General features: G+C 46.1%; 1 protein-coding gene across 2 annotated transcripts in view; it reads left to right on the top strand.

Annotated features, from left to right (window-relative positions):
- Positions 1–22,653, top strand: part of LOC121537033 (diacylglycerol kinase beta) — a 160,999-nt gene that overhangs the window by 8,695 nt on the left and 129,651 nt on the right. For both annotated transcript variants that reach the window (XM_041844776.2, XM_041844775.2), the window contains exon 2: positions 22,068–22,539. In XM_041844776.2, coding sequence (XP_041700710.1) covers positions 22,464–22,539 — 76 coding nt within the window. In that variant the 5' untranslated portion in view covers positions 22,068–22,463. The remainder of the gene's footprint in view (positions 1–22,067; positions 22,540–22,653) is intronic.

Below are 22,653 nucleotides of genomic sequence, written 5' to 3'. Positions count from 1 at the left end.
AACTGTCTTTAGACTTTAGGTGCAACTGCCATGAAAACTGCCAGTCAAAATTCCTTCCTCAACCAGCTATCATCGTCTTTCCTCACTTGCCCTCTCACACACTGAGACCATTCGGGTTATGGAAAGGGTTCATGTCAATTCCATTCAGTCAAGTCAGGAAGAAAACTGAAATTCCAATTCCAGTGTATTTATTGAATTGACTGAATTGAACTGAATTTGACCCTTGCCCTGGTTACGGTCGGAAGCCTTTGACACAGTGACACTTCGGTTCAGCGCTCGCTTGTCCTCTTTCCTGAGTGCCCCACTGTTGACATGGTTTTCTTTTGTCACCCAGTAAATGGGGTATGCTTTTGCCAGGCCAGCAGTTTTTCATATTTCTGTTGACATGCGGACCTGTTTAATATCTGTAGCCCCTGTCCGCTGCTCTCTTCCCTACACACACAATAAAATACAATTATATTTGTCATATGCTTCGTAAACAACAAGTGTAGACTAACAGTGAAATGCTTACTACTAATGAGAAATAATAGACATAAAATAAAAAGTGGAATAAATAGACAATGAGTAACGATAACTTGGCTATACTGTATACACAGGGTACCAGTACCGAGTCGATGTGCAGGGATACGAGGTCATTGACAAATGATTAGAGCGTTGGGCCAGTAACAGAAAAGTTGATGGTTTGAATACCCGAGCCAACAAGGTGAAAAACCGTTCGATATGCCCTTGAGCAAGGCACTTAACCCTAATTTACTCCAGTGGTACCGTACTACTATGGCTGACCCTGTAAAACAACACATTTCACTGCACCTATCTGGTGTACAAAACATTAGGAACACCTGCACTTTCCATGACATAGACTGACTAGGTGAAAGCTATGACCCCTTATTGATGTCACCTGTTAAATCACTTCAATCAGTGTAGATGAAGGGGAGGAGACAGGTTAAATAAGGACTTTTAAGCCTTGAGACAATTGAGACATGGATTGTGTATGTGTGCAGTTCAGAGGGTGAATGGCAAGACAAAAGATTGAAGTGCCTTTGAATGGGGTATGGTAGTAGATGCCAGGCACACCGGTTTGAGTGTGTCAAGAACTGCAACGCTGCTGGGTTTTTCACTCTCAACAGTTTCCCGTGTGTATCAAGAATGGTCCACCACCCAAAGGACATCCAGCCAACTTGACACAACTGTGGAAAGCATTGGAGTCAACATGGGCCAGCATCCCTGTGGAACGCTTTCGACACCTTGTAGAGTCAATGCCCGACGAATTGAGGCTGTTCTGAAAGCAAAAGGGAGTGCAACTCAATATTAGGAAGGTGTTGCTAATATTTTGTACACTCAGTGTATGTGATTAAATATATTATTTATATATTTTTAAAGTGACTAGGCAACAGGATAGATAATAAACAGTAGCAGCAGCGTATGTGATAAACCAAAAGAGTTAGTGCAAAAAGGGTCAATGCTGATAGTCCGGGTAGCTATTGGTTAACTATCTAACTAACTATTTAGCAGTCTTATGGCTTGGGGATATGTCACGCCCTGACCTGGAGAGACTGTTATTCTCTAGGTAGTTTGGTCAGGGTGTGAAACTCTATGTATTGTATTTCTATGTTTGGCCGGGTGTGGTTCCCAATCAGAGGCAGCTGTCGCTTGTTGTCTCTGATTGGGGATCATACTTAGGCAGCCAGTTTTCCTGCCTGGGTTGTGGGATCTTGTTTGTGTTTCTGTGTGTTTGGCTTGTTAGTGTATAGCCTTCCGACGTCACGTTTTCGTTGCCTTTTGTTGTTTTGTCAGTGTTTATCCAGTTTAATAAAGATGTTCGCATACCATGCTGCACCTTGGTCTGACCCGTCTCTCAACTATCGTGACAGGGTAGAAGCTGTTAAGGATCCTGTTGGTTTCAGACTTGGTGCATCGGTACCACTTGCCGTGCGGTAGCAGAGAGAACAGTCTATGACATGGGTGGCTGGAGTCTTTGACCATTTTTAGGGCCTTCCTCTGACACCGCCTTGTATAGAGGTCCTGGATGGCAGCTCAGCCCAAATGATGTACTAGGCCATGCGCACTAACCTCTGTAGCGCTTTGAGGTTGGATGCCAAGTAGTTGCCATACCAAGTGGTGATGCAGCCAGTCAAGATGCTCTCAATGGTGCAGCTTTAGAACTTTTTGACTTTCTGTGGGCCCATGCCAAACCTTTTCAGGCTCCTGATGGGGCAGAGGCATTGTCGTGCCTTCTTCACTACTGTGTTGGTGTGTGTGGACCATGATAATTCCTTAGTGATGTGGACACTGACGAACTTGGAGCTCTCAACTCCCTCCACTACAGCACTGTCGATGTGGATGTGGACGTGCTCAGTCCTCCGTTTCCTGTAGTCCATGATCAGCTCCTTTGCTGACGTTGAGGGACTGCCAGGTCACTGACCTCCTCCCTACATGCTGTCGGTGATCAGACCAGCCACCGTTGTGTTGTCAGCAAACTTAATGATGGTGTTGGAGTCGTGTGCGGCCATGCAGTCATGGGTGAACAGGGAGTACAGGAGGGGACTAAGCACACATCCCTGAGGGTCAGCATGGCGGATGTATTGTTGCCTACCCTCACCACCTGGGGGTGGCCTGTCAGGAAGTCCAGGATACAGTTGCAGAGGGAGATGTTCAATCACAGGGTCCTGAGCTTAGTGATGAGCTTGGAGCGCACTATGGTGTTGAACGCTGAGCTATAGTCAATAAACAGCATTCTCACTTAGGTTTTCCTCTTGTCCAGGTGGGAGAGGGCAGTGTGGAGTGCAGTAGAGATTGCGTCATCTGTGGATCTGTTGAGGTGGTATGCAAATTGGAGTGGGTCCAGGGTGTCTGGGATGATGGTGTTGATGTGAGCCATGACCAGCCTTTCAAAGCATTTCATGGCTACAGATGTGAGTGCTACGGGGCGATAGTCATTTAGACAGGTCACCTTGGGGTTCTTGGGCACAGGGACTATGGTGGTCTGCTTGAAACATGTAGGTGTGACAGACTGGGTCGGGATAGGTTGAAAATGTCAGCGAAGACACTTGTCAGCTGGTCAGCGCACGCTCTGAGTACGTGTCCTGGTAATCCTAGTGAATGTTAACCTGTTTAAAGTTCTTACTCACATTGGTATGGAGAGCGAGGTCACACAGTCGTCCAGAACAGCTGGTGCACTCATACATGGTTCCGTGTTGCTTGCCTCAAAGCAAATACAGAAGGAATTTAGCTAGTCTGGTAGGCTCGTGTCACTGGGCAGCTTGCGGCTGGGTTTCCCTTTATAATCCATGATAGTTTGCAAGCCCTGCCACATCCACACACACACACGTCACTTCAAGCTGACAGCAGATAGAGGGTCATGTTGGGGCCTATACTGACTGATAAGGAGACATTGTGATGGTTTTATCATGACTACCACAGTCACTTCCTGAAGAGGGGATCCTACGTCCCATTGTTGCTCCTCCCAGCAAACATGTCCACATTGGCATGATGTGTTGCTATCAAATATATTTATATTATTACCAGAGCAATTTTAAAGTTTCTCATATGTCACATGCACTTCATCATTGGCAGCGTACATATACATTTTTGGGGGAGATTACACAACGTAAACGTTTAAACTGGAGCGACACTCTCAGTAACGGTTGCACAAAAATAACTAGTGACTTTAGAACTATAAGGTTCTATCTGAAAAAATATGTTTACAAAATAATTGGTTTTAAAGTTCAGAACAGTGATGTCAGCAATTTTTACTAAACAACATGAATTGCGTAATTTGCAAACCACACCCCCAAATATTTGAATGAGCACCATTATGAAGTAACTGGGCTTGGTGTGTGCTAGCCAGTGCTGGGCTTGTTGTGGGCTAGCCGATGTTGGGCTGGTGTCCTCTAGCCTGTGTTGCACTGGTGTGGACTTGGTGTTGGTTAGCCTGTTCTGGGCTTGGTGTGGGCTAGCCTGTGCTGGGCTAGTGTAGGCTAGCCCATGTTGGGCTGGTGTAGGCTAGCCCGTGTTATGTGAATGGAAGATAAACTGAATCCTATGAGGGTGAGACATGCGTGTATCAAGCAAGCATCTCAGAGTAGGAGTGCTGATCAGGTCCCCCCTCTATATAATCTTATTCACTATGATCTAAAAAGCTAAATTGATCCTAGACCAGTACCGAGACGCTTGTGGATATGGGCCCTGGCTGTGCCTGTCTGGCTTTGGCTGTCTTGTCATTACCTTTGACTGATTATGCTCTTTCAATCTACCCCTCCATGCATTTCCTTATCTCTCTTATCTCTCTCTCCCACTACCTCTCTCTCCCCGCTCTCTCTCTCTCTCTGCCCCCCTCCTTCTCTTTTCCTCCTCCCCTCTCTCTAGAGAAGGTGATGTCACTGCACCTCCTCTTTTATCGTCGTGGCGATCAGTGTCCTAATTTGGCAGTGCTGTATCTCTAACATGCTCCAGCCATTCAGGCGAGATAAACGGCTCACTCCAGTGCACGTTGTGCATTTATGTTTCAGTAGGTACTGGCGAAGTAGAGTACACTCCAGGTAGAGTACACCGCTCACTCCCTTTAGTCCTACCTTGATTTTTCTTTAGACGTTTTGTAGATCGTTCTTAAGACATTTTGCATGTCTGTTTCCTGAAATGGGAGAGAACAGGTAAACATTTGCCCTGGTCGTAATAGAACTAGGGAGGGACGGTAAAGTTTGTTTCCCTTGGCAGTGTAAAAGTAGCCTGGTCCCAGATCTGTTTGCGCTAGGTAAACATTTGCCCTGGTCGTAATAGAACTAGGGAGGGACGGTAAAGTTTGTTTCCCTTGGCAGTGTAAAAGTAGCCTGGTCCCAGATCTGTTTGCGCTAGGTAAACATTTGCCCTGGTCGTAATAGAACTATTGAGGGACAGTAAAGTTTGTTTCCCTTGGCAGTGTAAAGATAGCCTGGTCCCAGATCTATTTGCAATACTGGCAAGACAGCACAAACAGATCTGGGACCAGGCTACACTTGGAGAGGAATAACAGTCAGATGCTGATCAGTGGGTGGCTTATTGTGCTCTCAGAATTTGTGTGAGTGGTACTTTGATTGTTGTGTTCAAAAGAAAGACTGTAGGTGAGTGTGTGTAAGGGAGGTGTGTATGTGAGAGAGAGAGGTAGAGAGAGAGCTAGAATCAACTAACTTATATAAATGTAAATCTGTTCCTTCCAATTTCGTTTTTAAATCACATCAACACATTATTGCTAGATCGAAAGCTATCAAAAACCTCAGCCAAATGAAATATTAAAGCTTACAGTAGAGGGAGGAAGAAACAGCGGTCAGTGAGTTTGGAGAGAGTAGTCCTCGGTGTACTGTCTGACAACACTACATATGGCTTGAGTTGTAAGGACACAGAAAACCTCTGAGTCACCATTGTCTCTACAGTACCAGACAGAGACAGATCAGGGTTTCTGGGTTGACTGGCATTGTTTTAATTTAACGGACATTTGAGGAATTTAAGCGGACCCATACGCATTTAACGGACATTTGAGGAATTTAGCGGACCCATACGCATTGGGTGAGTAAGTTGATTAGGGCGTCCACCCACAGTGCTCAGAATGACAGAAATCACATTTCAATTATGGTTATTCATCTTAACAGAACATGCAACTCGAGAATTCAACGGCGTGCGTCCTTCTTACCGAATTCCAATGGGCACTTTGAAGATGTTCGAAAAACTGCCACATTTACTTTTCCTCAGCCAACAAGATGAGTAAGGAACAGCAAAATCACTAATATCTCCCATAGTAGAAAAGTTCACTTATTCTATTGGTCAGCTTGTCGTTCTTTGCGAGAAAGAAATAGTCTATTCCAAACAGACTCTGGGACAGTTGTGGGACTATAGATCCCAAATTCATATAACCACTAGGCCTAGGCTACATTATGTTTAATTTCTTTAAAGCAATTTTAGCTTAAAATGTTGATAAACTATTATTTCTTCACATTATAAGCGCAGCAATGCACACAAGGCAGTAGGCTACGCGCAAATGTTCGTTCCATAATGCAATTAGCTTTAAGTATATGTTTTCAAAATGCATACTGCTTCCAGCTCATTGCAAAGTGGTGTGTGACGCGCTGAAGCCTGCCTACCGTTGCCTATATGCAATTGCATGGCGAATGGGAAGCGCGTTTCAATTACCAGTTGAGAAATAAAAATAGTAACTATTTTTAATGGTTTTTAACACGAGATTGCATTTAGAATTGTTATGCAATGATTGGGCTTATAAAAGCACGTTTCACTCCAGCAGCAATGAATGAGCTGTTTGAGAAGCTGTAGCAGCAGCTCTCCCACTGTCTGACAGATTTTCCGCTCATATGCTCTGTATCTGTATGCTGTGCTCGTTTGATAAACATAACAACTAACGAAAATACACACGCAGCAATTCTATTCCACTAAATTATGCAAATTAATGTATGAATTCTACAAAATTGTGCAAATTAACCTATAGACCGATAAGCATGACCGGTCAAATGTATTTCCATTGACTGGTATTTCCATCAATGAATAGGCTAAAAAGTATTATTTGGCGGGCGACAGTTTTATTTAGCGGCTTTTCATTGTAATTTTTTACCAAAAGCAGACTATTACCGGCTAACAGAAACCCTGAGACAGATAGAGCATGTTGAGTGGAGAGAGAGAAAACCTTGGCCCATCTGTGTAGTAGGGGAAGTGCTCTGCAGAGCTGGGAGAGGAAAAGAGATGAGAGGCTGAGTATGAACACAGAGGTGATAATATCACTCTCCTTTCCTCTCTCTTTTCTTCACAACATCAACAGTCTGAATGGCTGAACAACTCACTGCAACCCATTAGAACACTGAACAGAAAGAGAAGGTCACGCAAAATAATGGTTAGATTGACTCTCTGTCTGTGTCTGTGTGGGCTTCTTTCTTATTGAATTTTGGCAAGTTTCTGATTCAGAAATAATAAGGGTTGCACGTTGTTTATTCCATGACTGTTCATCCTGTGCAACGACTTAAAAATAGAAGCCTTACTCATACCACTCACAGTTCATGTTTTGTCATTTGTCCTGCAGACTGGGGGAGGTGTGGATCAAAAGGATTCCCCGATTCCTATTCTGTATAATTGAGCTCATAAAGAATGCTCTGTCTTCCCACATAGTCTGATGACAGTGAAGGCATCATGTTTTGCATTTCGCATATACACATGCATCATATTAAATCTATAATTTTTTGAGGAACTCCAAGTAACAATATCTCCTTTTCTTGTGAAATGACTAAAAAATAGAAGCTTTACACCACTAATAGACCTTGTTTTGTCAGGAAGGAGATTAGAGTGCAGAATTCCCAATATCACATTTTGTATACAGTGCATTCGGAAAGTATTCAGACCCCTTGACTTTTTCCACATTTTGTTACATTACAGCCTTATTCTAAAATGGATTAAATGATTTCTTTCCCTTATCAATCTACACACAATACCCCATAATGACAAAGCGAAAACAGAAATACCTTATTTACATAAGTATTCAGACACTTTGCTATGAGACTCGAAATTGGGCTCAGGTCCATCCTGTTTCCATTGATCATCCTTGAGATGTTTCTACAAATTGATTGGAGTCCACCTGTGGTAAATTCAATTGATTGGACATGATTTGGAAAGGCACACACCGGTCTATATAAGGTTCCACAGTTGACGGTGCATGTTAGAGCAAAAACCAAGCCATGAGGTCGAAGGAATTGTCCGTAGAGCTCCGAGACAGGATTTTGTAGAGTCACAGATCTGGGGAAGGGTACCAAAAAATTTCTGCAGCATTGAAGGTCCCCAAGAACACAGTGACCTCCATCATTCTTAAATGAAAGAAGTTTGGAACCACCAAGACTCTTCCTAGAGCTGGCCGCCCGGCCAAACTGAGCAATCGAGAGAGAAGGGCCTTGGTCAGGGAGGTGATCAAGAACCTGATGGTCACTCTGAAAGAACTCCAGAGTTCCTCTGTGGAATTGGGAGAACCTTCCAGAAGGACAACCATCTCTGCAGCACTCCACCAATCAGGCCTTTATGGCAGAGTGCCAGACGGAAGTCACTCCTCAGTAAAAGGCACATGACAGCCCGCTTGGAGTTTGCCAAAAGGCACCTAAAGGACTCTCAGACCATGAGAAACAAGATTCTCTGGTCTGATGAAACCAAGATTGAACTCTTTGTCTTGAATGCCAAGCATCACGTCTGGAGGAAACCTGGCACCATCCCTACGGTGAAGCATGGTCGTGGCAGCATCATGCTGTGGGGATGTTTTTCAGCGGCAGGGACTGGGAGACTAGTCAGGCACGAGGGAAAGATGAACGGAACAATATACAGAGAGATCCATTGATGAAAACCTGTTCCAGAGCACTCAGGACCTCAGACTGAGGCGAAGGTTCACCTTCCAACAGGACAACGACCCTAAGCACACAGCCAAGACAACGCAGGAGTGGCTTCGGGGCAAGTCTCTGAATGTCCTTGAGTGGCCCAGCCAGAGCCCAGACTTCAACCCGATCGAACATCTCTGGAGAGACCTGAAAATAGCTGTGCAGCGTCGCTCCCCATGACGTGACAGAGCTTGAGAGGATCTGCAGAGAAGAATGGGAGAAACTCCCCAAATACAGGTGTGCCAAGCTTGTAGCTTCATACCCAAGAAGACTCGAGGCTGTAATCGCTGCCAAAGGTGCTTCAACAAAGTACTGAGTAAAGGGACTGAATACTTATGTAAATGTGATATTTCCGTTTTTGTGTGTAGATTGATGTGGGAAAACAACAATTTAATCAATTGTAGAATAAGGCTGTAACGTGACAAAATCTGGAAAAAGTAAAGGGGTCTGAATACTAGACTTGCGCATATACACCCACCCATCCACCCCGACCAACCTCCCTCCTATTGTTTCTGTCTTAAGTAATACGTGTGTGGTGGACACCATTTTTTTTTCTTTTTCGTGTGTCTGTCACGAATTTAGCATAAGTAATTTGTGTCTATTTCACGATAATTTGTGATAGTGGGTTGGTCCTTCCACATGGTGTGTTTTGTGTGTGTGTTTTTTGTCAAAGGGCAGCCAAGCATCGATCATCATGTCACCAGAATAAGACTCTCGATATGTATTGAAAGGAGCATCAAGCTCATCACTGTGCACTTTCACCACCCTGTGAAGTTCATCATCATTTATTTAATCTAGCCTAATATACTCCATGCTTTCCCATGATGTCGTGACCTTTTTATCCAACATGTACTTTACTCGCATAAAAAGGTTGGATGGAAACCTGGTTAATGTCAAGCCATTTTGAGGATGCTGTATTTTGGACAAACGTGTGCATGCCTACAGGATACTTTTGAAGTAGCCTAATCAGATTAAAATATTATGACTGCTTGTGTTTATGCCACATATAAAAGGTAATACATTTGAAAAGTGAAATGACAAATATTTAGGCTATATTGAAGCGTTAGGTTCTAGGTGCGTGAGGAAAAGCTGCTTGGATTGGAGAGGAGGCAGAGCGCGCGTTAAGCTTTCCTGAATAACTGGGCCTGCCGAGTTATTATAGGACGACTTGGGAGAATGAGGATCTGCAACAGAAAGCGCATCTCAGTTTCAGAAGTAGAAATACAGCCAGAATGGCCTGCTACTGTGCCTTTCTAGACCTTATAAACTGTTGAGACTACTGATCCATAAGGTGCCACTCTGCTGCTGAACCTCCCCCTCCTCCTCTTGTGCATCTCCTTGCTGTGTGCACACTTACTGTATGACGTCAGAGTTGCTAGGCAACCTTGTGAGCAAACAGAATCCCTCTGCACAGAGGGGAAGCCCCATCCCGTTGATCGGAAAGTGCCTCTGTCTCCCCCTCGGCTCCTCCCCTCATTTCCACTACCCTACCCTCTCTCTTTCCCCCGGATGCATGCATGCACACACACACACACACACACACAATCATACACACACATACACACACACACACACACACACACACAGACTACCAGCTCCACTCCTCTCTCTGTCCTCCACTGTACATCTCCAATCTCCAAGCATGCATGCTCTACATCTCTACTTCTGCTGACCCATTATCACAGTGTAGTAGTGTAGGTGCTCTGCAGAGCTGAGAGCTGAGAAGCTGAGTATTAACTTAGAGATGTTAATATCCACTCTCCTTTCCTCTCTCTTTTCTTCACAACATCAACAGTCTGAATGGCTCAATTACTCACTGCAGTCCATTAGAACACTGAACAGAGAGAGGAGGTCTGGCAAAAGGATGGTTAGATTGACTCTCTGTCTGTGTCTGTGTGGGCTTTTTTCTCATTGGATTTTGGCAAGTTTCTGATTTAGGAATAATAAGGGTTGCACGTTGCTCATTCCATGATTCATTCAATCATCAGGGGGGACCACAAGACCTGACTCTTCTTCCTGTGAAACGACTTAAAAATAGAAGCCTTACTCATTCCACTCACAGGTCTTGTTTTGTCATTTGTCCTGCAGACTGGGGGAGGTGTATATCAAAAGGATTCCCCGATTCACATAGTGTGATGACGTGCAGTGAAGGAATCATGTTTTGCATTTCGCATATACACATACATCATATTCATTCTCAGATTTTTCGGGGAACTCCAAGTAACAAAGATCTCAATTTCTAGTGAAATGACTTAAACATAGAAGCTTTACACCACTCATAGACCTTGTTTTGTCAGAAAGGAGTTTAGTGTGTGGGATTCCATTTATCCCATTTTGTATAATTGAGTTCATACAGTATGCTCCGTACTTCCAACACACTATCACAGATTATCGTGAAATAGACACAAATGACTTATTCAAAATTCGTGACAGGCACACATAAAAATACATATTGTTAACAACACGATTTTCTTCATAACTCATTTGTGTGCCATACACGATTTTTGATGTCCACCACATAATTATTTTAAATAATGCATTCATGTCCAGTACACAATTTCTTTGTTGTGGCTAATGTTAGCTAGGTTAGCTAGGTGGCTAATGTTAGCTAGGCTAGGGGTTAAGGTTAGGGGTAGGGGTAGGGGTTAGGATAGGAGTAGGGTTAGGTAACATGCTAGCTAAGTAGTTAAATGGTTAAGGTTAGGGTTAGCTAACATGATAGCTAAGTAGTTAAAAAGTAGTAAGTAGTTGCAAAGTTGCTAATTAGCTAAAATGCTAAAATTGTCCATCATGTGACTCGAACACGCAACGTTTGGGTTGCTAGACCTTCGCGTATATGCCCACCCATCCATCCATCCATCCATCCATCCATCCATCCCCCCTCCTATCGTTTCTGCTTTAAGTAACTTACTGCCTTCTTCTGTGATTTTAAATGCACTATTTACAAATATGTGTGATGGACACCATTTGTTTTACTTTTTAGTGTGTCTGTCATGAATTTAGCATAAGTAACTTGTCTCTATTACAGGATAATTTGTGATAGTGGGTTGGTCCTTCCACATGGTGTGTTGATATCACAGGTTGACGTGCACTGCAAGCAATCATGTTTTGTGTGCTTGCACGTGCCCATGCACACATACTCTACGCTAAGACAGAAACTGATCCATAAGGTGCCACTCTGCTGCTGAACCTCCCCCTCCTCCTCTTGTGCATCTCCTTGCTGTGTGCACACTTACTGTATGATGTCAGAGTTGCTAGGCAACCTTCTGAGCAAACAGAATCCCTCTCTTCACAGAGGGGAGGACCCATTCTGTTGATCGGCTAGTGCCTCTGTCTCCCCCTCGGCCCCTCCCATCACTTTCCCTACCCTACCCTCTCTCCTTCCCCCAGATGCACACACACACGCACACACACAGACAACCAGCTCCACTCCTCTCTCTGTCCTCCACCTCCACTGTACGTCTCCAATATCCAAGCATGCATGCTCTACGTCTCAACTAGCCCTGCTGCTGCCCCATTATCACATGCCACCCTGGCTCTCGCACGTTGTTTGGAGGAGGAAGGTTATCAGGTACGACAGGACTCTCATTTTGGAACAACACCTTTTTCTCCCTGTCTGCCTGTGACTGGCTGTGAGACAGAGGAGAGAACAGAGAGGCTGTTAGGCTACAGATGGAGAATGGCTCATCTGTTTGTTTGGTCTATTTTAGTATATTTACAAAGTACATGACCCTAGGCTGACCAGTTTTGAACACATTTCTGTTTCTAGACTTCCTTCCAGGCTTTATTATCCAATAATTATTGGATTGATCCTTTTATTTTTTTTGCCTTCCACGTACAATCTCAAACCCATAGCACATTTTTTCAACTCATCTGTTTACAGAAACAATATGGCCGTGTCTTGGAAAATGCCAAGACATTTCACTGTCTGAATGTGACACTGTGGTGCTTCACAGTTGGGTTTTTACATCCATTCACCCTTGAGATAGGCCTACACAAACTAAAATCTTCATTAGTCGAAGTGGATTCAATTCAATTCATCTTTATTTAGCCAGGATAGTCCACTCAGCAATTTGTTAAGTAATGGCATAACCAGGTGTCCACCTGAGCAAAAGTCATACTTCTAGAACTTGAGCAATGGTTGGATATTGATTGATTCATCAAGTAATGTGTTAAGAACTGAATGGCAGGAAAACTGAGACATGGCCTTGCTAGCTCCAAATATGAAGAATTCCATATATTCCACCACCTTGGTACTCTCAAAGGAATATGGTAATATTCTATTTTTTGGGACTCAAGAGTTAGAAGTAAACTGTTCCTGTGGGGAAAAATATGGGAGAGTAACAGAAATAACACCAGCCATGATTAATGGACAAATGGAAAAATTATGTTATGAAACTCTGGATCACACTAATGATCAAAATTATCAGAAGAGAAGATATTGTACCTCATGTTTGATAAAGCTGTGCCAGGCTATCTTCTCAGATGTAACCTGGCCCAGTGTTGATACAGTACTGCCCAAATCAAACACCAACTGGGCACTTTAATTATATTGGGACACTAACACCCCCTGGCTCCCTGCCAGGCTCCCTCAAATAGTAAGAAAATATCGGATGAGCACACACACACTCAGACAATCTGCTCTGCTCTCAGATGACTTTCCAGGAACTGGATGATTTGAAAGGAACATGGACAAATACAGACCATACTCATAGAGATCAGACCATCTGTGTTTGATTATATTGAGAATAGGTACTGAAAATAGGCCTAGATGCTGTCTCAGAGTCTGTGTACAGACAAAGGTCTCTCTATGTGTTCTAATACCATTAGAGTAGTGGATCATCCATGTTGTCTGACCACCTCTTCAGTAAAGTAGGGGGGAATGGGGTATGTTGAACAATTTTTTACATTCAGCATCTCTACTTTATAATAGTGTTCTTTCTAACAAAGATATTTACATACACTGAATGTACAAAACATTAGGAACACCTGCTCTTTCCATGACATAGACTGACCAGGTGAATCCAGGTGAAAGCTTTGATCCCTTATTGATGTCACCTGTTAAATCCACTTCAATCAGTGTGGATGAAGGGCAGGATACAGGTTAAAGAGGGATTTTTAAGCCTTGAGACAATTAATAATATAATATAATATTTAATATAAACTTTTATCCAAAGCAACTTACAGTCATGTGTGCATTCATTTTTACGTATGGGTGGTCCCGGGGATCGAACCCACTACCCTGGCGTTACAAGCGCCATGCTTTACCAATTGAGCTACAGAGGACCACAATTGAGACATGGATTGTGTATCTGTGTGGCATGGGCAAGACAAAAATTTTAAGTGCCTTTGAACGGGGTATGATAGTAGTTGCCAGGCGCACCAGTTTGAGTGTGTCAAGAACTGCATCGCTGCTGGGTATTTCACGCTCAACAGTTTCCCGTGTCTATCAAGAATGTTCCACCACCCAAAGGACATCCAGCCAACTTTCTTTTTTGTCAATGTACCTCTTCAGTGTCATTCAGTCAATTTTTTCATCCGATGCTGATACTCGAATGGACTTCTTCCCTTCTCTCACTTCCTTGGCTGCTCTCTCAAGAACCTCAAGGGGGGCTAGACCCCTGCCTGTTTTACGTTTGTGTACACAGGGCATGATGATATCTGCTTTGTAACAATGAAAATGCACTATCTTGAGTTCATATGCATGACACATTGCAAAAATATTATGCATTAAACTGACATGTTATAATCATTTGTATGGGGTATGTTGGCCATTGGCTCAACTTACCCCTTGCCCATTGGCTCAACATACCCCAAGGCAAATATTATGACTATATTATCCCACACAGCTACAAAGAGGCACTTTCATGCTAGGTTTAGGACCTCATATTGTAGCTTATAGAGATCCCAAATTATGTATAAAACAATCTTATAACGTTCTACTTTGGTTTAGATACAAGCATCATGAAACCGATAACAGAATACATTCATTTGACTTTGTGAAAATCCAACCTGGACTCAGGGGTAGACATAACATAGTAAAATAAAATCAGGGGAAACTCAAATTAGTCTGATATGTAACGTTTTATGGTATGTATTAATTTGGGGATCTCCATCATCCATTTTGTATGATACGTTACGAATGACAATTTGTTGTGGCTAACGTTAGTTAGGTGGCTAGGTGACTAATGCTAACATTAGCTGTGTGGCTAACATTTTTCGTTTTACATTTTAGTCATTTAGCAGACGCTCTTATCCAGAGCGACTTACAGTTAGTGCATACATTATTTTAATATTTTTCATACTGGCCCCGTGGGGGGGGCCCGTGGGGGGGCCAGTATCCCCTAGCTAGGCTAGGGGATAAGGTTAGGAATTAGGTTACAGGGTTAAGATTAGGGTTAGGGGAAGGGTGAGCTAACATACTAAGTAGTTGCAAAATAACTCAACAGTAGTACGTAGTTGCAAAGTTTCTAAAATGCAAAAGTTGTCCATGATAAGATTCGAACACACAACCTTTGGGTTGCTAGTTGTTCGCGTTATAGGCCTACCCATCCACCCCGATGAACCACCCTCCTTTCGTTTTTGAGAAGTAACCTTCTGTCTTATGTAGCTATACCAAATGTAACATATCATACTAGTTTGCATGTCCCGGATTTTCGTTTACTGTGTTACATCTAGTCTATGAGACCAGGCTGGAAAATCCATTTTTTTTCTACCTAACTTGCTTACCACTTTTTCCATGTGGTTTCTTCCTTCACAGACTCCATGAAATGATGACCTCTTCCTAATTATTTGGTCACATAATTCATTTTGTGTCTGGTTTCCTAGAAACAACCCACTGGGCATAGACGTAAATTCAATATCTATTCCACGTTGGTTCAACATAATTTAATTGAAATGAAGTGGAAACAACGTTTATTCAACCAGTGTGTGCCCAGTGAGAAGGGCTGGCTCAACTAAACCTGCTCTCAACTTACTCCACTCTCCCCTATAGTATACTATAACTGCCATCCAGGGCATGCCAACTGTACATTTTTTCCCACCATATTTAGAGACACTGTATTCTATTCTATTCTATTATCTCTCACACTAGAATGTCTGTCACGACTTCCGCCGAGGCTGCCTCCCCTCCTTGTTCGGGCAGGTTTCGGCGTTCGTCGTCACCGGCTTACTAGCTGCTGCCGATCCATTTATCATCACTCCACTTGTCTTGTCTAATTAATCACACACACCTGGTCCTTATCCCCAATTAGTCATTGTATAAGTGTTCCCTCTGCTTCCTTGTCTGTGTGGGTGATTGTTTGTTGTGAGCTGTGTGTAGCTCGGTTGAGCTACCATTACCTTGTTGTTGCCAGGATAGTATTTTCCCCTATGCCTGAGTGTTGTTGTCGCATGCTTGCGCAACTGTTTGTCGACGGAATAAACTCTTTGGATGCGTATTACTCTCCTGCGCCTGACTCCTTCTATCACACGCATCACAGAATCACCCACCTGCTATGGAGTCAGCAGGAGAAGAGCGCATGCCTGGAGTCATGGCAAGGGTCCAGGAGCACTCCACGATGCTGGCCAGCTTGTGGGAAGCGATGGATTGGGTTCTTCAGGTCGTCCAACACCTGGAGAGGACCAGACCCGATCTGTCGAGACCAGCTGGCCAACCGGATCCAGCCACCTACACCCCAGCACCAGGAGGGATCCAGATATCCCGACTACAGGCGTTTGAGGGGACAGCAGCGCTGTACCAGGGATTCCTCCTCTAATTGGAGCTTTACTTCGCCAGCATCAGGCCGGCACCATCGGAGCGGGAGAAGGTGTCCGTCCTCATTTCCTGCCTCTGTGGGAAAGCCCTGGAGTGGGCCAACGCGGTGTGGAACGAGTGAGGAGCCGCGTTGGAGGACTACAGGGAGTTCGCTCGCCTCTTTCGGGCGGTATTCGACCACCCGCCCGAGGGTCGAGAGGCGGGTGAGGGATTGGTCCACCTGAGGCAGGGGACAAGGACCGCGCAGGACTTCACGTTGGAGTTCCGGATGCTGGCAGCGGGGTCCGGGTGGAACGAGCGGGCCCTGATCGACCATTTCCGGTGCCATCTGCGGGAGGATGTTAGACGGGAGCTAGCCTGCCGGGACACCATGTTGTCCTTCGATAAACGGGTGGACATGGCCATTCGGTTGGATAACCTCCTGGCAGCCAGAGAACGTCCTGGTAGGTGTCTGCCCGTTTCCACCCCGGAAGACTCAGACCTCGAGCCGATGGAGCTGGGTGGAGCCGCCGGCCGAGAGAGCGGAGGAGGACAGCGACAGTGCCACTCTGGTGGCACGAAGGGACATTTCACCACACGTCATAGTCAAGGTTCTTTTGGGCCTGGAGGCGGCAGGCAGGGCACTCTCGCATCACCCCAGGTATCGAACACCACACTCGTTCAGAGCCCTCTGCTGCGCACTGTAAAATTCTTGTCTCCTTTCCTGAGCACATGGATGTTCCCCAGTGTAAGGCGCTAGTCGATTCAGGCGCAGCTGGGAACTTTATGGACAGGGCATTCACACACCGTATAGGCATTCCATTGCCGGGACAGTGCGTCTGCCTTCACTATTCCACGCCCCATCAGAGCACTTGATAGTCGACCATTAGGGTCCGGGTTGGTTAAGGAAGTTACTGCACCAGTCACCATGATTACCCAGGAGAATCATTGTGAGCAGGTGACTTTTTCCATTATTGAGTCTCCTGCTTTCCTTGTGGTATTAGGTATCCCTTGGCTAGCACTCCACAACCCCACCTTTTCATGGCTGCAGAGGGTTCTCAAGGGGTGGTTGCGAGAGTGTCAGGGTAGGTGTCTAGGTGTTTCCGTTGGTGCAACCAAGGTGGAAAGTCCAGACGGTACCTCCACTGTGCGCATTCCCCCTGAATACCTAGATCTGGCGCAAGCGTTCTCTAAAACGCAGGCTACTAAATTACCACCTCATCAGGCGGGGGATTGCGTGATAAACCTCCGGGTAGACGCTGTACTTCCCAGGAGTCATATATACCCCCTGTCACAGGCTGAAACGGTGGCTATGGAAACATACGTCACCGAGTCCCTGCGCCAGGGGTATATACGTCCCTCCACTTCACCCACCTCCTCAAGTTTCTTCTTTGTGAAGAAGAAGGACGGAGGTCTGCGCCCGTGCATTGATTATCGACCACTGAACAGGGAGACGATAAGATTCAGTTATCCTCTCCCCCTCATTCCTTCAGTGATTGAATCAATGCATGGGGCGCGCTTCTTCAACAAATTAGATCTCAGGAGTGCGTACAACCTGGTGCGTATCCGAGAGGGAGATGAGTGGAAAACCGCATTCAGCACAACCACGGGGCATTATGAATATCTGGTGATGCCCTATGGTTTGATAAATGCTTCCTCAGTTTTCCAGTCCTTTGTGAACGAGGTGTTTCGGGACATGCTTGGTCGCGGTGTAGTGGTCTACATCGATGACATCCTGGTGTATTCCGCTACGCGTGCCGAGCATGTGTCCCTGGTTCGCAAGGTGCTGGCCCGACTGTTGGAAAATGACCTTTATGCTAAGGCAGAGAAGTGTATGTTTTTCCAGCAGTCTGTCTCCTTCCTTGGATATCGCATTTCCACCTCAGGTGTGGAGATGGAGGGAGATCGCATTTCAGCCGTGCGTAATTGGTTGACTCCAACCACGGTTAAGGAGGTGCAGCGCAACCTTGGCTTTGCCAACTATTATCGGAGGATTATCCGGGGCTTTGGCAAGGTCACAGCTCCCATTACCTCCCTGTTGAAGGGTGGGCCGTCCTGGCTCCGCTGGTCTGCTGAGGCTGACCTTTAGCAAACTGCGGGGTCTGTTCACCTCAGCCCCAGTACTGGCCCACCCTGATTCATCACTACCGTTCGTAGTGGAGGTGGATGCGTCCGAGGTTGGGATAGGAGCTGTCCTGTCTCAACGCTCAGGTACACCACCCAAGCTCCGCCCCTGTGCGTTCTTTTCGCAGAAGCTCAGCCCGGCGGAGCAGAACTACGGCGTTGGTGATCGGGAGCTGTTGGCTGTTGTTCGAGCCTTGACCATGTGGAGGCATTGGCTCGAGGGGGCAAAACACCCTTTCCTCGTCTGGACAGATCACCGTAACCTGGAGTACATCCAGGCAGCGAGGAGGCTGAATCCTAGCCAGGCCAGGTGAGCCCTATTCTTCACCCGGTTTGATTTCACTCTATCATACATCCCGGGTACGAAGAACGTGAAGGCAGACACACTGTCCCGGCTGTATGACACAGAGGAGAGGCCAAGAGACAACACTCCCATACTGCCGGCCTCCTGCATTGTAGCGCCGGTAGTATGGGTGATGGACGCGGATATAGAGCAGTCACCCAGGTATCGGCCGTACAGTGCGCTGCCTGAGCGGAAAGTACTGGTGGCCTACCTCCTGCTCGAGGTGCGCCCAGAGTAAGGCACCTAGGCACCTCCCAGCGGGTAAGCTACAACCGTTACCAGTTCCACAACAACCATGGTCTCACCTGAGCATTGATTTTCTAACTGATCTTTCCCTCTCCCAAGGTAACACCACCATCCTGGTCGTTGTGGACCGCTTCTCCAAGTCCTGTCACCTCCTTCCTCTGCCCGGTCTTCCCACGGCCCTGCAGACTGCGGAGGCCCTGTTTACTCACGTCTTCCGGCACTACGGGGTACCAGAGGATATAGTGTCTGACCCAGGTCCCCAGTTCACGTCCAAGGTCTGGAAGGCGTTCATGGAACGTCTGGGGGTCTCGGTCAGCCTGACCTCTGGGTTCCACCCCGAGAGTAATGGGCAGGTGGAACGGGTAAATCAGGATGTGGGTAGGTTCCTGCGGTCCTACTGCCAGGACCGGCCGGGGGAGTGGTCGGTGTTCTTGCCATGGGCAGAATATGCCCAGAACTCTCTCCGCCACTCCTCTACTAACCTTACGCATTTCCAGTGTGTTCTAGGTTACCAACCGGTTCTGGCACCGTGGCACCAGAGCCAGACCGAGGCTCCTGTGGTGGATGACTGGTTTCGGCGCGCGGAGGAGACGTGGGATGCTGCCCACGTTCACCTCCAACGCGCCACGCGTCATCAGAAGGCCAACGCTGACCGCCACCACAGTGAGGCCCCCGTATTTGTACCGGGGGATCGGGTCTGGCTCTCGACCCGGAATCTGACCCTCCGCCTGCCCTGCCGGAAGCCCTGCGGTTTGTGGGGCCGTTTAAAGTCCTGAGGAGAGTCAACGAGGTCACATATAGGTTATTACTTCCCCCTGATTACCGAATTAACCCCTCGTTTCATGTGTCTCTCCTCAGGCCGGTGGTAGCTGGTCCGCTCCAGGAATCTGAGGTGCGGGAGGTCCCTCCACCTCCTCTGGACATCGAGGGGGCCCCGGCGTACTCGGTCCTTTCCATCCTGGATTCGAGGTGTCGGGTGGGGGGCCTTCAGTACCTCGTGGAGTGGGAGGGGTACGGTCCGGAGGAACGGTGCTGGGTCCCGGTGAGGGACATCCTCGATCCCTCCATGTTACGGGATTTCCACCGTCGCCATCCGGCTTGCCCTGCTCCGCGTCCTCCTGGCCGTCCCCGAGGCCGGGGTCGGTGCGCAGCTGGAGCCACGCGTCAAGGGGGGGGGGGGTACTGTCACGACTTCCGCCGAGGCTGCCTCCCCTCCTTGTTCGGGCAGGTTTCGGCGTTCGTCGTCACCGGGTTACTAGCTGCTGCCGATCCATTTATCATCACTCCACTTGTCTTGTCTAATTAATCACACACACCTGGTCCTTATCCCCAATTAGTCATTGTATGATGTAATACTTATTTCCCTCATTAAAATGCAAATCAATTTATAACATTTTTTACATGCGTTTTTCTGGATTTTTTTGTTGTTATTCTGTCTCTCACTGTTCAAATAAACCTACCATTAAAATTATAGACTGATCATGTCTTTGTCAGTGGCGAAAACGTACAAAATCAGCAGGGGATCAAATACTTTTTTCCCTCACTGTACATATAACTAGGAATAAAGTGACAAGCAAACAGGATAGATAATAAACAGTAGCAGCAGCGTATGTGATGAGTCCAACAAAAAGGTTTGTGCAAAAAGGGTCAATGGAGATAATCAGAGTAGCTATTTGGTTAACTATTTAACTAAATATTTAGCAGTCTTATGGCTCGGGGGTAGAAGCTGTTTAGAGTCCTGTTGGTTCCAGACTTGGTTCATTGGCACCACTTGCCGTGCGGTAGCAGAGAGAACAGTCAATGACTTGGGTGGCTGGAGACTTTGACAATTTGTAGGGCCTTCCTCTGGCACCGCCTGGTATAGAGTTCCTGGATGGCAGGGAGCACGGCCCCAGTGATGTACTAGGCCGTACGCACTACAATCTGTAGCACCTTGTGGTCGGATGCCAAGCAGTTGTAGTCTGCCTATATCAAACTAGGTCTCTCTAGTCATTTTTATATCTCTTCATCCTTCCTCTTTGGGCCCATCAAATCAGCCCATGCTTTACAATACCTAGAAGTAATTTAATATTTACAATTCTGATTCTCTCAGAATTTACACTGTATTCTCTCTCAGTATCTTTCTGTCAGTCTACACTAGAGGTCTACCCTACTAAATCTCTCTTGTAATTTCCCCTCTCCTCTTTCTGCCAATTAAGTCATCCCATGCCACAGTACTGTGATATGTTGTAGTTTTACCTAGAAGTCATTTAATCTTTACAACTTCTAGGAAGAGAATGGATCAGAAAAGCTCTCATAGAATTAGATCAGTTGCAAATCACAGTGTGTCTATTCAGCATTCTTGCACATGTTGCATGTGCGTGTGTATATGTGTCTGCGAACGTGAATGTGTGTGTGTCTGCGTTTGTGAGTTTGTGTTTGTGCATGTGTGGTTGACGAGATTAAACTGTGATCTCTCCACACCAACCCCAGGAGCCCAATCTGCACCTCTGTGATGAGCCCCCATGGCTAACATCATCACCCAACTCTCACTGAGGGCAGGGCAGCTATCATCAGACAGCCTTGGCCTCAGTTATAGGTCCTCTCCCATTTACACCAAGTGTCAAACTCATTCCACGGTGGGCCAAGTGTCTGCAGGTTTTCTTTCCACCCTTGTACTTGATTGATGAATTAAGGTCACTAATTAGTAAGGAACTCCCCTCACCTGGTTGTCTAGGTCTTAATTAAAAGGAAAAACCAAAAACATTCAGACACTCTGCCCTCCGTGGAATGAGTTTGACACCCCTGATTTAGACCTTACATATGTTTGAATCTTTCTCCCCACCCTCCTCCATGCCCATGAACTGGTAAATTGTGTGTGTGTGCGCATGTGTGAGCATTTGTGTGTCTATGAACTGGTAAATTGCTGTGTATTTTCCACCTGGCTGCATTCCTGTGAGGATGTCCACCCAGAGAGATGTATTGATTTCTCCTCCGCAGAGCTGGCTCCATTTAGGAGCCCCACTTTTTAACTCTACATACTGTATGTGGTTTATGTGCTGTGGCAGAAGGGGATAAACAACAGTAAATAATTATTGACTTTTACTGTTTTGGGGGTATAACCTTTCTGTCTGTACTCTGTGTTCTTAAATGGTGAAATATGGTTTGATAGAAGCTAACCTGTCTATTCTCTCTCTCTCATTCTCTCTCACTCGCATTCTCATTCTCTCTATCTCTCCCTCCCCTCTCTATCTAGGTCATTATAGGTCATTGGTGCAGCAGACCTGCTAAGGGACCCTGTGTTAACTGACTGTGGACGTATCACTTCCTGCCAGAGATGAGGGGAGCAGCTTGAGTCTGTGACATCAGAGAGAGGGCGAGACCTAGAGACCTGCCTCTGGCTGGACCTCCATATCACATACTGCCCATCCTTATCCCCCTTTCCCCACCCCACCATCTCTGGCATCTGTTTCTGCCACCACCTCCACTCACTTGGAAGGATCTGTGATGACAGTTAACCTCCTCAGCTCTACCTCACTTCCCCTCACCACCACCCCCACCACCCAGGAATAACCAGCCCTAGAACCTCCGTACCCTGAGAGGCACATCCACATTCACTACCACCCTCCCTCACCTCCCCCCAGCTGGCATCATGATGGGAGATGGAGTTGGGAACTGGGAGTGTCTGAGTCCGTCTGAGTTCGGTCAGCTGCAGCAGTACAGCGAATGTGAGTACTAGCAATACCTGTTATACCCATAGGTAAATTGAGCCAAAAGTAACCTGGCAATACCTGTGTCAGACCTAGGTCAAATACTGTACATTAAAATACTGATCTTGATTT

This window comes from Coregonus clupeaformis, chromosome 23, assembly GCF_020615455.1.
Source record: "Coregonus clupeaformis isolate EN_2021a chromosome 23, ASM2061545v1, whole genome shotgun sequence".
Classification (NCBI taxonomy): Eukaryota; Metazoa; Chordata; class Actinopteri; order Salmoniformes; family Salmonidae; genus Coregonus; species Coregonus clupeaformis.
This window is presented reverse-complemented; position numbering and strand designations above follow the sequence as displayed.